This window comes from Kogia breviceps, chromosome 3 (assembly GCF_026419965.1).
Source record: "Kogia breviceps isolate mKogBre1 chromosome 3, mKogBre1 haplotype 1, whole genome shotgun sequence".
Taxonomy (NCBI): Eukaryota; Metazoa; Chordata; class Mammalia; order Artiodactyla; family Physeteridae; genus Kogia; species Kogia breviceps.
In genome coordinates, this window is record NC_081312.1 from 148,248,719 (window position 1) to 148,265,533 (window position 16,815).

A 16,815-nucleotide genomic window follows, 5' to 3' on the forward strand; every position below is an offset into this window, starting at 1 on the left:
GCCAAAAATAAAATAAATAAATTTATTTAAAAAAGAATCATTGGAGGAGTTTGGTGCCAGCAGTTTGAGTAAAGTTGTGGGAGTGGGTCCCTGGGAGTTGACAAATGAGTAGAAGCTGAATTCCTCCATCAGATATTTATTATCTAGGAATTTCTGGGCTCTGGGAACAAAACATAAGCAAATATGGACGAGGTCCCTGCCCTGATGTGACTTATCTAAACAGGAAAGGTGACATTCATAAAGTAATCACAACAAATACTGTCTAATGATAAAGCGTGCATTGTCGAACTATGCAGAGGTGTGACAGCATTTAAGAGGTGGATCTGACCTAGTAGGGTCTCAGTAAAAGCCCGAGGCGATGACGTAGGATTGAGGATGTGAAAAATAGAGTTAAGAAGACAAAGCAGAGTGGGGAGAGACTTGTGGAGCATAGAGCTATGGGGCGCCAAAGAAAGTCTGTATGGCCGCAGCGCGGAGAGCCAGGAGGAGAGCGGAACCAGGCGAGCCTGGGGAAGTGAAAATAGGAACGCTCCTGGAACCGAAGGGACCAGACTAGGTAGGCAAGGGCGGGGAGAGGCGGCTACACTCATAAACTACAATTCCCAGGAAGCATTCGGCGGACGGATGTGAGGTAAGGCGCGAGCCGCGACCTTTGAAGGAAAGAAGGAAGTGCTTGGGCGTCGCAGAGCGGGAGAAGCGGGCTAAGGTAAGCGAGGGCGCGGCGCGGAAGGGGCGGCGGGCCGGCGGCGGGCCGCAGTGGTGGCCGCTCGCCGGGAGCGGCGGGGCTGTGTGTCGTCATAAGGCGGCGGCCATTTTTGCGGGCAGAGACGGCCCGGGCGGGCGCTCGGGGAGCGGGGAGGGCTTGAGGCTGTGTGGCGGGCGGGCGGCCTCGGTCACCCGGTAATCGCTTCTCTTCCCGGCGTCTTGTCCGTATAGGGAGCAGAATGTCCGCGGAAGTCCCCGAGGCAGCCTCAGCGGAGGAGCAGAAGGTGAGTGTGCCCGCGGAGCGGGCCGAGGAGCCCGCAAGGCCCGGGGCCGTCGCTGCCGGGGGCCGGGCCTGGCAGCGGCCTGGTCCCACCGCGGGCGGAGGGGCGCAGCCGGAGCCTGCCCGGCGCCGGTGCAGAGCCGGTGTGCCGCTCCTCCTCGCCTGGCAAGGCCAGACACTCCGGAACCGGCCGCCCGCAGGAGCTCGGGTAGTTAGCGCCGGCGTGGTGCGAGTTGGAGGTTCTCGGCGTCCTGGCTGAAACGTTCCTTTAGCGCCTGGGTGTGTCAGGGTAACACTGAACTGTACACAGGAGCCCGTGACTTGGTCCTTATGCGTGGAGCCTGAGTTTTTCCCTGGGCTGCACTTGGCTCATGAACCTTTATTTTTCCCTCGAAAAACTAACTGTCCAACTGCTTGTATTGTCTGCGTGTTCTTAACTCCAAAGGCGGTATCTCGTGTTGGGGCGGTGACTTACACCTGGGTTGGAATTTCAGGCCCAGTCATTGTTAGCCGTGTAACCTTGGTCAGTTACTAAACTGTTCAGGCTTCAGTCTTCTCATCTGTAAAATAAGAATAATAGTCCTTGCTGGATACAGTTGTTGTGAGGCTTAAATGTGGTGAGTAACTTAAGCTTTGTCGCAGCGTGTACTCCGAAATGTGAGCTGGTGGGATTCGCCTATGGTGCTTGACTAAAACTCGAAAGGTTGGAATTTAAATTTTTTTGCCAGCTGACTTGATCACGTTTTTCATGGAAACATGGGATCATTTTGTAAACTCACTTGTAATACCTTGCTGATGTAGGGAAATAGGCCACGGATCGGTGTGATTCAGATTATGGATATAAAGGCTTTATATTTGTCTAGGCTGGTGCTTGCTTCTAAATAACCATAATTATTTAAAGAATCAGAGGGCATTGTCATAAATAGGATTTGGTCTAATACTTGGATTTTGTAAGGACTTCTGCTTAAGGTTACAACCATGCTCCTAATCAGGCTGAAAATTTGATTAGTGTTTTAAACCCATCCCATGTGTTCTTTACTATGTTAACTTTCCCTAAATTGGATGGTTCTGTTATTATATTACTTGTAAAGTAACTGGAGAAAAAAGCAATAACAAATAATAGGCCAAGTCACTACCTTATTCGAGACTATTCCGATGTAAACTATGTTGGGTATTTTTCACACTTTGCTAAAAATTGAACTTGGGGGCAAAAAAAAAGTATATATTATATAATTTAAGGATTACAGTCATAATCGTAATATTAAATATTATGTATTTATTGTAAAATATTTGTCGTGGTGTTCATTATTGCTTAGGATTTAGGAACCCAGATAAAACAGCAAACCCATGTCTGTGCTGGCTTGTCCTAAACACTAAAATCAACCTCAGTTTTGACTTCTGACGCATAATAATGTGCTATGTAATTTTCTTTTATGAGATTTGTTAATATGTTGCCAAAGCGTGGAGTGTTGATTTCTGCATTGTAAATGCTTTCACTTGGGACAGCCTAATATTTATGTCTCTTAACAAGTTTAAGGCTATCTTCAATGCTTTCTTTTTGTGTCTACATTAAAATTTTAATTCAGGTCCTTTGGTTTTACGGCTGCTTGTGAGTTAGTAATATAACGTCCCTTCTTGAATTAAGGTTTGGCTGTAGATGTTAAGTACCCGTAGCATGGATACCATCCCTAAACATGAGGAAAATGTGCAGAGTCACTTCTGTGTTCCTGTGGGCCAAATCACCTGTTTCTTCTATTTGGAAGAATAGTTAGATGACCTAAAAAAATTGGATTATTGTTTTTGTACCCAATTGACCTTTGAATTAAAGCCAAAGTATTCAGCTAAAATACTTTTATAGTTTTATGGTACGTCAGCCTATTTCTTCTGAAAAACTAAGGTAAAGAGATGAGCCTGGCATGGAGTAAGAGCTAAGCCACTATTTATCTACCAGAGTAGTATGTGCACCCTTGTTAAGAGAAGAAAACTGTATAGGCCACTATTTTTTATTGCGATACTAATTAAATATTACAAACGTAAAAATAAGTATAAACTCTTATCTCTCTTACACCACTCTAAAACTAAAACAAACTAAATACAGGCAAAAACATTCTAGATTATTAATTCACTGTGGCATGGTATTTTGCTGCAACTGAATTTCCAGTGTATTGAGACTATGGTAGCAGTTGTTAAAGTGCAGGAGCCTTTTGAGTTTGGCAAGTTAACACTCCCTTAGACCATATGATCCCTCAGCGGCCACGGCTCACGGGCCTAGCCGCTCCGCGGCACGCGGGATCTTCCCGGACCAGGGCACGAACCCGTGTCCCTTGCATCGGCAGGCGGACTCTCAACCACTGCGCCACAAGGGAAGCCCAGTTCTCCCTTTTTTAAGAGTAAACTGTATGGTCATTTAACTGTAGTCTTAGGTACATCATTTACATTTTAAATTCAGCTCTGTTGTTTTCTCATTATTTGGACAAATGGAGTAGTAAATGAAAGCTCAGGCACAGAAATACCATAGTACTGCTTAAATATAAGATGGCAATTCAGATGCCCTAGGATATGCTTATATTTTTCTTTATCACCGAAGTGAAAAGTAAACATTATTTTAGCAGAGACCTCATGGATCCATCATCCACTTTGAAAAACACTTAGCTGAGACAGGCATGCAGTCTGATCTTGGGGGTGAAAAGAGGCATGTGGAGACTTAAAACACATAGTTCTGTTTTCATTGTGAGCATCTTAAACTCAGGACTCTCCTTTATTTATCTTTTCTCCCATGGCACCTAGGATAGTGGCTGGCATTGTTCTGAAACTGTTGGTTGAATGAATTTTTCTCCAGACTTTTCAGTTGAAACTATTGCCAAAGCACTATGTCCATACAAATGACCATACTAGTACTGCAGTTAAAAAAAGAGAGGGATAGACCATGGTAATATAAAAAACCTTAGCTTAGACCCATTTAAGCTATCTGAATGAAAGTAGAAGAATGTTTATATGTATTTTTTTCATATATATGACTTTTAACTTTTTTTTAGAGAAGACCTTAATAGCAGGTTCTCTAGAAAACAGGTTTTCTAGAGGTTTTATTACAAGATTCATCAAATTAAGTTAGTAAGGTGTCTTGGGAAAGGCTAACTCAGGTAGAGCTCTCAACTTAAGTATTTTTGTCAGTTTAAAAGGTATGCTTGGTGCTTTTGTGACTGGTGGAAGAGGAAGAGAACTACTGTTTAAATTACTTCATTATGTCATCAGTAAAGAGTGGATATAAATTGCTTTCCCATTTTCCCAGTTTTTAAAAAATTGTGGTTAATATTGGCCTTTTCTGGGACTGTTTTGACAGTACTTTTGGTGACCAAAAGGCTTAAGATATATTCAGTTTGGAGCACAACCTGCTCCTCTGGTTTGTTGTGCAACCATTGATTCTTAACAATCTAGAAGTAAACCTCAGAAAAGTTTTAAAATGTCTTTCAAAAAAAAAAAAAGCTCTTTCATTTGTTGTATAGTAAATTGCTGAGATAGCAACAGTGTTTATTTAGGCTTGCCTGTTGTTTGTGCAAGACTTTAATATTTAACAACTTCTATTCCTGAACTTATACGTGTCTGCTAAACATGAAATATTCCAAAGATAAGCTGATGGTGAAACTATCACGTGTTTAGAAAGTTTCTTAACTTTAAAAAAACAGTTGGAATACATTGTATTTGTTCATTCGGGCCTCTCACTGTCGTGGCCTCTCCCGTTGCGGAGCACAGGCTCCGGACGCGCAGGCTCAGCGGCCAGGGCTCACGGGCCTAACGGCTCACGGGCCTAACGGCTCCGCGGCACGTGGGATCTTCCCGGACCGGGGCACGAACCCGCATCCCCTGCATCGGCAGGCGGACTCTCAACCACTGCGCCACCAGGGAAGCCCCATTCAGTAGACTTTTATTGAACACCAGTTAAATGCCAGGCACTGGGCAAGCAGCAAGGACTTAACAGAACTACAAAATTTTTCCAGAGGTTGATAACAGTATTGGTCCCTTGCTGACACTATACCAAAGGATTTGTTGGCTTTCATTAATCTTTTTCATCAATCAGTGCATCGGTGAACATATTGCTGAGCAGATTGAGAATTTACTTAGGAGAAGTCAGATTTTTATTTGCTGATGTTGTTGTGTAACTTCCCTGCTGAAGACCAAAAAGTGGTATTAATCATTCAAACTTACTATCAATTCCATGACAGACTGCAAAATAATCCTTAATTATTTGAATATATATATGTTTATATATATATATGCTTTTATACCTTATACCACTCCTACTTACAGAAAGCTTAGCTAGTGTATTTCAAGAGAATGATTCACAAAAATGCAAGTGCCTAACGTTAATAAATATTAGGCCCTGTGCTAATTGTAGAGTATACGACGAAGATTATTTTGGGGCATATGTTATTGCCAAGAGAATAACTATCACTTCAAATATTGTTTTTACGTTTTTGTTTTTTGTACATCATAAGCATACATCTCTGTTGCAGTATCCTGGATTTCTGCTTCCCTAGTTTGTAGCCTAGAGTAAAAGTTCCAGAATTCTAATGATGCTTTTTCCCCCCTCCTCCCAAAGCTATTATCAGCATAGAAACCACTTAGGTAAATGAAGTCACTCATATTCCAGCATCTATTTCTAAAAAGTAGTAAAATTTCTGTGTAACACAAAGGCCTCTTGGAGAGTAAAGTTTCAAAACCAGATTTGAATTTTTAAAAATACTTTCTTCTTGGTTAAGCTTGTCATTTCCCGTCTTTGTTGATCCTTTCTATTGTATCTTTGTTTTCTGTTTCATTAATTTCTGCTTTTTATTTTCTCCTATTTTCTTTGGGTTCCGTTCTTTGTCTAACTTCTCAAGTTGGATGCATAGCTCATTGAGTTTTAGTTTTCTTTAATATAAGCCCTTAAGGGACACTTGTATCCCACAAATTTGGTATGTGTAGAATTTTTATTATTAGTGAGTTCCAAGTAATTTTTTTTATTCCTATGATTCCTTTTATAACCATGAATTATTTAGTAATGTACTTTAATTTCCATATGGCAGCGATATATACAGTTTGAAATAATTGACTTTTTTTTTTTTTTTTTTTTTTTTTTTTTGCGGTACGCGGGCCTCTCAGTGTTGCGGAGCACAGGCTCCTGACGCGCAGGCTAGGTGGCCATGGCTCACGTGCCTAGCCGCTCCGCGGTATGCGGGATCTTCCCGGACCGGGGCACAAACCCGTGTCCCCTGCATCGGCAGGCGGACTCTCAACCACTGTGCCACCAGGGAATCCCGAAATAATTGACTCTTAACCTTCTGAATTGCCGTCATAGATTGTGGCCTGGATGGAAATGGTTAAGACTTGCTTTATGGCCTAATATTTAGTCAGTTTTTCCATTTGTCCTTGGGAAGAATATGTATTTCCTAATTGTTGGATGCAGAATTAAAATCAAGTACGTTGACTACTTTGTCTTTTTCACCTACCAGTATGAGGAAGGTCTGTTGAACTCTCCTATGCTGATAGACTTATCAGTTGCTCCCTATATTTTTGTTGATTTATATATTTTGAGGCTTTCTTATTAGAGGCATAAACATTAGATCTTCTGTATTCGTAATAAAGCTTTTTGGTCTTTTTTTTTCTTGTCCTCCTCCCCCCCTTTTTTTTTCATTTGACTGGTTTTCTTCCATTTTACCCCCACTATTAGTTTGGAAGTTATATACTTTATTTCGTTATTAAATTGATTCCCCCTGAAATTTTGTCAAGCCTCCTCAGCTAAGCAAAGTGTAAAGTTAATATCATAAATCTTTTTGTAAATGAGACATAGAACACTTAAACTTTAAAAAACTTGTATATTTTTGTTCTGTCCTTTTATTAAAAAATTAATTTATTTTATTTATTTATTTTTGGCTGTGTTGTGTCTTCATTGCTGCGTGCTGGCTTTCTCTAGTTGTGGTGAGCAGGGGCTACTCTTCGTTGAGGTGCGCAGGCTTCTCATTGCGGTGGCTTCTCTTGTTGTGGAGCACGGGCTCTAGGCACGCAGGCTTCAGTAGTTGTGGCTCGTGGGCTCTAGAGCGCAGTCTCGGTAGTTGTGGCACACGGGCTTAGTTGCTCCGCGGCATGTGGGATCTTTCCGGGCCAGGGTTCAAACCCACATCCCCTGCATTGGCAGGCAGATTCTTAACCACCGCGCCACCAGGGAAGCCCTGTTCTGTCCTTTTTTAACCTCACATATTAAGACATTAAAATTAGGAAAGTGAACGTGTCAATTATATTTCAATAAAGCTGGGGAAAAAAACTAGAAAAGTGACTTGTTCAGCATACATACATACATACCAATTTCTTTGTTTGCTTTTTTCTTGTTTATCTCAGACCTTTTGAGGGATGTATTTTCATTCTAGCTGGAATAAATGTTCAGGAATTCCTTTGAAGGATGTCCAGAAACATGCAATCACCAAATTTTGTGTCCTTCTTTGCATTTTTTAACGTGACTGTAGGGATAAATTGCCTTTTTAAAAAAAAATTTCTATTGCAGCTTTTTATTTTAAATGACTGTGAAATGAAGTTCTCACAACATAAGACCTCTCCAAACTCCAAAGTCAGGCATCTGGAGTAGACTCTCAGGTCACTTCTCCCTCTTAGCCCTATGTCCACCCCAGTCACCCAAAATCCTGCCAGGACCATCCCGGAGGTGAGGTGATCTCTTTTTATTTGTAATAGTTCTAGCAAAAGTTATACAACAGTTTATTCCTTTAATTTTAATTGGCAGTTTACATATATACGTACTGCTCTACGTATTATCTCCTTTCTTTTAAATTACACAAATACTTTCTAGGAACTATTTCAATAAATTGCTTATTTTACCTGATTTTGTCAGTTAATGTCCTTCTCTGGAGAATAGAAATCAATTTGGGTATTTCAGACAGAAAGGGATATGATTTAGGGGGTTAGGTTACAAATTATTTGAAAGGATAGAGTAGCAAAAAGGGGAAGATGATGTTTCCACAAGTGAGGGATTGCAAAAAAACCTTTGACCCTGCAAGAGTGAGCACTATTCCGAGCCCAGCATCCTCTGCCCCATCTCATGTAGCTGCTACAGTAGACCCTAATCATGAGCTTGATGCCCTTCTGCAGGAACACACAGGAGCTACTGCTGTCTGCACATTGTGTGCAATCACCAGGAATAAAATGGATTCTTTTCCCCGTGCCTTTTAATCTGTTGTAGGTACCATTGTTAGAACCTTATAGGAATTCAGTCTGGGAAATGTGCTTTCAGGCTTCTTCTAACTGTAGTGATTCAGAGGAGTGTTTAGAGAAGGGTAAGTGTGGTCTGAATGCCCATGGACACAGTCCACCACCTGACGTGTTATTAATATTTCACAAGCAAACTGTACCTGCGTCAGATCATTGGTGAACATCCAGGCATTTGAACTTGCTTATCAATAAGCCCTAGAACTGTATACATCTGCAAAAGGTTTAAGAATGTTTCTGTATGATCCATTAAAAGTATTGTACGTGTCTTGATGGTACTGACTACATTTAAAAAATGTAGCTTAGGTCATATTTTCCACCCTTTTGGTGTTAAATGTAGCTGAAATCCTGAATCCAACTGCAAAGTTAACACCTAGCAAGGACTTGCCATTGTGCTATGTATTTGGCCAGAAAGTCCAAGAAATGGTTTGTTTTTCTAGGACATATTACAAATTTATTGTAAAACTAAATAATATTTTCAGCTGTAGGTGCTGTTTTGCCCCAGATACTTTTCGATAGTAAACTGTTGCAATTTAATTAAACTGTTTCATTTAATTGAATATTATATGTAAATATATACATAAATGTGTTCCTTATTAAGAAAATGGGGAAGTGCCAGATAAGATGGCATATTGTGCACAACTTTTTTTCCCTCGTATATAAAATGGGGAAATCTGCAGAAACGCTGGAATCTAGGGAAAGTTTCTACCCCGTACTAGAAATTTTAAGGAATCTTTCTTAGATACAGAGAACTGATAATTCAAATCAAACAAAGAAGTAGAGCACTCTCATTTCCCAAGCCTAAGAAAGCTGGATGGTTTTAGTGGAAATGTAGGACTCTGTTAACATCCTTTAACTTGAAGGTGCTGGGACTGAAAGGCTATAATCAGGTTGGAGTCCTCTTCAACCAGTGTCCAAATTTAACGTCAACCAATTTAAAAAACAATTGTATAGTGGAACCCAATAGTAGGTCCCTCCCAAGTCCACTTATAAATTAACCACTATGGATACCCTGGGGCTGTAGTAGCGAAGTGAAGCCTCTGTGGTGACCCAGTGCACTCTCTTATACTAAACTGGGAATCTTAAATTGATATTATTTCTCCAGCTCATCTGATGAATACAATGTAGTCATATCTTGTATAGGGGTTAGGTTCTAAAGTTAGTAAGGCAAAAAATCACATATAACTGAAATCACCCTTGAAAAACCCAGTGAAGTCATGATCACATTAGAGACTGCCCCATCAATTCTCAGTAGGTCAAGTGGTAGTCACTTTTTTGTCTAGTGTTTGAACAGATGGCCGGGCTGGTTCTTCAGTTGATTGCCAGCTGAGGTAGTTGACTCCTGTTACAGGGGCTGAGTTTTTAAACACTGGAATGATAAACAGCATGTTGATACACTTACACTCTGAAAGAAACATACTCTGGGATTGAGACTCTCCTGGGAATGCAGGGTTGCGTCATACACCTCACACTTGAGCTACCCTTTTTGAATGGAATGACTGGCAGAATCACCGATTCTATTTAGAGTCTCTATCTCTGGCTGGGCACACATAGTTGAATTTTTTGTACATCAAGTGAATGATGCAACCACTGTAAAAAGAATGAAAATCAAAATATGTAGATGCATGAAACTGCAGCATAAGAAGAGAGTAGAACACTTGAAGCAGAAGGAAGTATACATATAAAAGAAGCCCCATAGAAAGGGTATATTTGACAGCAGCAGCAGCTTTGTTCTCAAAATCCTCTAAGACTAAAAATGAGAAGAGGTAACAACACATGAGGAAGCTTTTGAAGATGGAAAAAAAATATTGACAATCTATAAGGTGAATAAAGTTGATTATAAAACATGTATGAAAATACTTTTGAGGAAGATATATGCAAAAATTATATGAGTTGTTTCTTGAGTTCCTAGATTAATAAATGATTACTTGCTGCTGTGTAAGAACAGTAGGCTTGGCATTTATGGATAACATTTCTGCTTTTTGACTATTCATAAATAACCTGGAAGAATCAAGATATGCAGAGGTGTGTAATTTTGCTGAGCTGGTGTGCAGAAATGAGTCCATTAGCTAAAAAGTGTGCCTTGCCATTGCCCAGCCTCCCCTATCAAGGCAGCTCTATTTTTCTTGATTCATTCTTTCTTCTGCACTACTTGCCATGAAGTGGTAAACACTGCTTTCCTATAAAATATTACTCTTGGGGACTTCCCCACAGTCCAGTGGTTAAGACTCCCTGCTTCCACTGCAGGGGGCACAAGTTCCATCCCTGGTTGGGGAACTTAGATCCCACGTGCCATGTGGCACAGCCTACATATGTGTGTGTGTGTGTGTGTGTGTGTGTGTGTGTATATATATATATATATATATATATATATATATATATATATATATATATATAGGGAAGAAAGTAAGCTATATCAAGAATGGTGTTAAAAGTGAATAGGCTTAAGATATTGATAGTCCTTGGTCAGAAAACATATTTTTGATGCATTAAAGATGGGATCTTTGGCATGAAAACTGTTTGCCATGAAATATGGGTAGAAATTAGGCAATAAAATACACAGATGTAAAGATTGACAGAGGTGATGTTTCTCCTTTAAGAATAACAAGGTCTTCTGCATTATTCAAGGAAAATATGGTAAGTAAGCTGCTGTTAATTTCTATTAAAGATTCTCAGAGCTTTCAATTAAATATGACTTTGAATAAACAGGAGGTCAAAAAGCTCTCTTTTATTTTAACAGTATTAAGATGGTTCTCTAAATATGGGCAAAGAGCTGATGAGTTCCAAAGAAGGTGACTAACTATAAATGTATTATACATGACTGGAAAGTAATGGCAAGCAAGACTTCAGAGCTGAGCTATCTTGATATTTTTATCCAGTGTGTGGGGTGTTATACATGCATCACAGCTATAATAGACCTATCACATGGATCATTTGAAAAACAAGACAGAGATGTTTTAAAAGCCTCTGTGCTTGATTTCTTAGTCTGTTGCTGCATTATTTGGTATTTGACAACTAAAGTCAGAATCCAGATATTTAAAAGGTGGAATTATCTAAAATAACTGAATTGTAATAGAGAAGTAATTTATTTAAAATTATTTCAGGAAATGGAAGACAAAGTGACTAGTCCAGAGAAAGCTGAAGAAGCAAAATTAAAAGCAAGATATCCTCATCTGGGACAAAAGCCTGGAGGTTCAGATTTTTTAAGGAAACGATTGCAGAAAGGGGTAAGTTCTCATGTGTAAATCTTCAAATGTTTAAGTCCTGTGAACTCAGTGTGCCGAAAGAGATTGTGAAATGAGTATCTGTGTTTATAGCTCTTTACCACCAGATGTGTGTGCATTGATAAGTATATATGTTGGCTATAGTTATATGTGGATTATTTTCTCAAATAAACCAAATTGCAAGGGAATATTTTTTTCAGCTTTATTGAGTTATAACTGACGTAAAATATTATGTAACTTTAAGGTGTACAGTGTGATGATTTGATACATGTACATATTGCTAAATGCTTACCATAATACGGTTAGCTCACACATCTTTTACCTCACATAATTACCATTTTCTTCTTGTTATGGTGAGAACATTAAAACTTGACTGTCATAGCAACTTCCAAATATACAATCGAATATTGATAACTGTAGTTAACACCATGTTGTCCATTTATTAGATCCCTGGAACTTACTCATCTTATAATTGAAAGTTTGCACCCATTCACCAGCATCTCCCCATTTCCCCCACCACTCGGCCCGTGGCAACCACTGTTCTGCTCTGTTTTCTGTGACTTTGATGATTTTAGATTCCACATATAAGTGATGTCATACGCTAATTGTCTTTCTACCAAAAGAATATTTTAACATTAATTTTAGTTTAACAGATTACTTTTAAAAGTGGTAAAACATAGAATGGTGTTTTTATATAGCATGAAAGAATGACATTGACAGCTTTGAAATAATAGAATGACAAAGAAGGATTATACCAAAACATAAAAATAAAATCCTTGTTCCATGAAAAGTAATATGGTGGGGAAATTATTATAAAACTGTTAGGTAATATTTGTAATACATAAAATGGTTTGTCAAATACAGAAGAAAAACATTAAGGTACCCTAGATAAAGGATTTTAGCAGAGGAAATATTGTTATTAAACACAGAAAAAAATGTTTATACAGGATAGAAATCAATGGAGTATAAATTAGAACAATTATTTCTTTGTAGCTTTAACTATAATAAAAAGCAGCATCACTATTCAACAGCAGAGATATAGTAAATAAATTGTGATAAGTCAACAATGCAGAACATTATGTGGTCATTTAAAAAGCAAAGACCATAATATAGGGGATAAATAGAAAAAAGCATTGAGAAACATGTTCTGTACATTCTGTGTAAAATGTATCTGTACCAAGTCTCATTTTGAAATCATCCTATCAGATGTGGTTTTAGTATGAAATTATGTAATTTTCTTTGATTATTATTATTTGGATTTCGGATTTGACTGATTATTAGTATTTAGGAAACCTTTTTTCCTTTGCTAATCTTCAGTATAACTTACGCTAACAGCCTTCCTTCCAACATTTGGGCTGTTGACTTTGTCATTTTTCTCTAGCTTCAACAATTTATGACTTTTTAAGTATCTTCAAGTTAGAATTTATATACATTGTATCTTGGCGTTGGTGTTATAGATATAAATAGTTGTCAATAAGAAAATGCCACTTGAATCAAGAAATTTATATAGAATTTGAGAAGGGAGCTCTTGAATGATCCTGTATTTTACCAAAATGTCAGTGAATAAGCACTTTTATATTAGGGAAATGAAGTGTTATATTCAACTATATAATTTCTTACTATGTTAAAAGAGTTTTGGTTTTTAAAAAATGTCTGGATCACAGGGTTTTAGTTTTCCTCTGTTGTAATAGCAAACTGGCAAGTTATCTTAGTATCTTTAAACAGTTTCTTGTTCATTTGAGAGGGTTGGTTATTTTAGGTCCCTTTCTGTTTTATTGTACTTGTTAATGTTATTCAGATACCTCTTTTTAGGCTTTTAACAATATGACGTGTGGGGGATATCAAGCAGCAGTCTGGCCCATGTTTTTTCATACTTGTGGAGTTTGTGACGTCGCACGAAAACTGAGGATCCAGTTTTAAGAAACATGACCTTAAAATTAAATATTGTCACTTTGGTGATTCATTAGTGTCAGTGCAATTATAAATATGGATGTAAGTGTGGCCCTTAAATTGAAGTGGGAAAAGGCTCTTATAAGAGTATCATCTAGATGGTACAAAATATGTTAATTTTTAAAATTTTCACTTACACAAAATTTTAAAATTGTTAAAGACAAGTAATATTGCTTTTCCAATATGAGAAACATTGATCTAGTGCATTCCTCTACCTAGAGCAGTTATAATTATTAAGCATTGAGTTTAGTTTTTCTCTCACCACACTAAATAAATTTAATTCCTTTTCCTCAAGCAAAGTAGCCTAATCTACAGTTAAGTGTGATCCCCTTGTGATGAACCTTTGGTTACTATAAAATAGGTAACATTAGAAACAGACTATTACATTGGGGAAAATCTGCCTAAAATTTGCACTATGTGTTAAAGTTCTCATTTTGTGCTTTTGACTCTTAAGAAATTTGGCAGTCTGTTTTCTCTTTTAGAGGCTACTAAACTTCAGAAGTAGTTCTCTAATATAATACAGTACATTAGAAGTTCTGAGGTTTTTTTTCACTATACTTATTTTAAAACATGCAGAAATGAAGCTGCAGCAAGTCTTAGAAATGCCTGGTCCAAGATTCCTACTCTATGTGTAGACACATGAAAAGCAATTTCTAACTTTAGACTCTGGCCTAAGGCCAGATGCTTATAAAAGAATAGTCACTGGAGGGAGGCAGCTGGTGAGACCTTTTTTTCAGGCCATTCCGCAATCTTAAACTAAGCTGTGAGTTCCTAGCTCCTTGATTTACCACTTGAGTTACCCCTGAAGTCTCAAAGAGAATATTTATATTTGCCCCCCTTCATCCTTTGTCCAAGCCCTCATCTCGTATCTGGATTATTCCTTCTTGTCTATGCTATAGGCAAAGGTTAGGTTCCCCTCCTTTGAGTAACCATAGCAGCTCATGTATTTAAAACAGTGTAACTGGATTTACTTGGCTTTTGTCCATCTTTATATCTCTCTTCATGATTCACACAGTGCCTTGTGTAGTATTGCAGGCACTCAGTAAAGGTGGGCTAAACATGATAGGTGAGTCAGAACCCAGGCAAGTTCATCTGTTTTTATCTCGGAACAGGCTGACTCATGTAGATTATCTATATTAAGGTTGATCTTTGGCTCCACAATTTCTATTTCAGTGATAAATGGTGTGGTTGTTACCGCATCCATCTCTCCAACTAATAAGAGCGATTGTTGTACTTAGTGTCTTAGGTGAAAAATGATGATATAGGATAGGGATGTGTATTTTAAGTGATAATTAATTTCTAATGAGTTCATTTCTTCTATTACCCTAGCATTTATATTTTAACCTTAATTTTTATGTTAGTGAACTGCTCTAATTCAAATAAATGGTTTAAATCCTTACAGAAAAGTTCATCTTAGATGACAGAGTACCAGCAACTATAAATAATAGTTTTAATAATTGTAAACTTGATTGGAGGTGGGTGATATCCCAAATACAAGTTGGTGGATTGTGTGTTTTTATTTTCAAAATCATTTAAACAAGAAATTCATGCTGGTTTTTCCATTAGTAAGTGAAAGGCTTGTGTCCCACTCTTTAAGTCCAGGGCTATTAGCTCCCAGATAGATTCATATGGAAGTTGATGTCAATATTGAGGGTTCCATACTGGAACTAGAATGATATAAGTAAGCCTGAAGAAGGGGTTCTTGCCTGACTTCTCAGCTGTTGACTTGTGATAGAACTCACTATAGAGTCATAACTATTTCGTGTAGTTGATGTTTTTGTTTAAAAACTTTTAGGTTTATTTTATTTTGACAGTACAGGGTCACATCTATATCTTAAACCAGTGTAATTGCATATGAAAGCTTTTTAAACTCTGGTCTGAATTTTTTTTTTTCTTGTAGCAAAAATATTTTGATTCTGGGGATTACAACATGGCTAAAGCAAAAATGAAGAACAAGCAACTTCCTACTGCAGCTCCGGATAAGACAGAGGTCACTGGTGACCACATTCCCACTCCACAGGACCTTCCTCAACGGAAACCATCTCTTGTTGCTAGCAAGCTGGCTGGCTGATTACAAGCTGAACTGCATGAATCTTCTAATTCCCATTATTTCTCCTTAATATGTTACTTCTCCACTTTTTATTTCCTTTTACTCACTAAGTCATTTGAGAGTTATGGCTTTGCAGGTAGTGGTAGTGTGTGTGTAAGGGAATATACATGTGTAGAGTTTTGATTAGTTTAACAGTGCACTGATGAAAAGAACATGTTAGAGCAATGTAAAGTAATCTACTTGAAAATAATTGTATATATTACCTAACTCCTAGTGTAGGACTGGTTCCAACAAGTAACAAGCAAGTTTTACAATTTTAATGTTTTGGCTTTCTTTAATTCATCTTATTATAGCTTTGTATGTTACTCTTATTTAATGTAACCTCTATTGTATTGATTTCTTCTGTATTTTCCTTTTGGATTTTGTAAAACAGAAGTTTAAGACCACAAGTTAGAAGAAAGGTCACATATTTCAAACACAAATAGATGGGGATTCAAAAGATCTGTATCCTGTGCTTGAACTTGAATGGCCTTAAATCTGTTTCAGCTTTAACAATAGAATTTTACTTGGGCAATATTTGCCCATTCTGGTGTAACTTATGTGACTCTAGTGCTTAACAGCTGCTGTTGAAGCTAGTATTCTTATTCAGTTCTGTAGTGTTAGAATACCTTTTGTTGTTGAAGATGTGAATGAAGTGTGCATGTGCATTGACTGTTGAATCCACTTTTGTGCCATTTTTGTAAATACAGTAGTTTTGCACAACCTCTCACAACTGTCTGTATTAATTTCACATATTAAAGAGTAGATGATGTGCCAACCAGAAGCACAAGAGTTCCTACACAAAACCCTATGTGTCATTAGAGCTTTTGCATAGTAAGAGTAGTTTACAGTCTTGGGGTTACAGAATACCAAACTGAAATCTTTGCTCAGTCTGCCATAGACTTAAGCTTTTTCATTTGTTCCTCATATCCATGACATTCAGTGGCCTTGTGCAAATATGATATGTTGCTTAGGCATATCTTTTGTCCTATGCAGAACATTTCATTTTGACTTTTAAGAAAATTACAATTCATGTAATTTATATAAACTTTTTAAATGTAGAAACTTTTTTACTTCCACAGTCAATTTTGGGGACACTAGAATAAAATACTTTGCCTCCTGTGGCCCTTCCCTTCTTTTTTTCTTGCTTCTTTGACTCAAATTGTGTTGGGCTGTGCCGTTCAGTCTCTTCAGAAACAGGTGTCTGTATCTTTACTCTTGAAATTTTCTCTGTTGAATGCTGTATATTCTAACACAATAATGATATTTTCCTTATAATTTCTCAGTTGTTAATTAACCACTCTTAATCCTGTATT

The 16,815-nt window shown here is 37.9% G+C and overlaps 1 protein-coding gene across 4 annotated transcripts; it reads left to right on the top strand.

The window, feature by feature from the left end:
- The first annotated feature begins 623 nt into the window (after positions 1-623).
- Positions 624-16,232, top strand: ARPP19 (cAMP regulated phosphoprotein 19). 4 transcript variants are annotated; one of them, XM_067029856.1, is made up of 4 exons: positions 624-706; positions 937-989; positions 11,341-11,463; positions 15,311-16,232. In XM_067029856.1, exons 2-4 carry the CDS (start codon positions 945-947, stop codon positions 15,479-15,481), a joined length of 339 nt encoding a protein of 112 aa, XP_066885957.1. In that variant the 5' UTR covers positions 624-706; positions 937-944; the 3' UTR covers positions 15,482-16,232. The 4 variants fall into 4 exon arrangements, with proteins under 4 accessions (XP_066885957.1, XP_058912308.1, XP_058912309.1 ...); XM_059056325.2 differs by lacking the exon at positions 624-706 and having other exon boundaries at positions 796-989; XM_059056326.2 differs by lacking the exons at positions 624-706; positions 937-989 and adding an exon at positions 11,170-11,240.
- Positions 16,233-16,815: the final 583 nt, after the last annotated feature.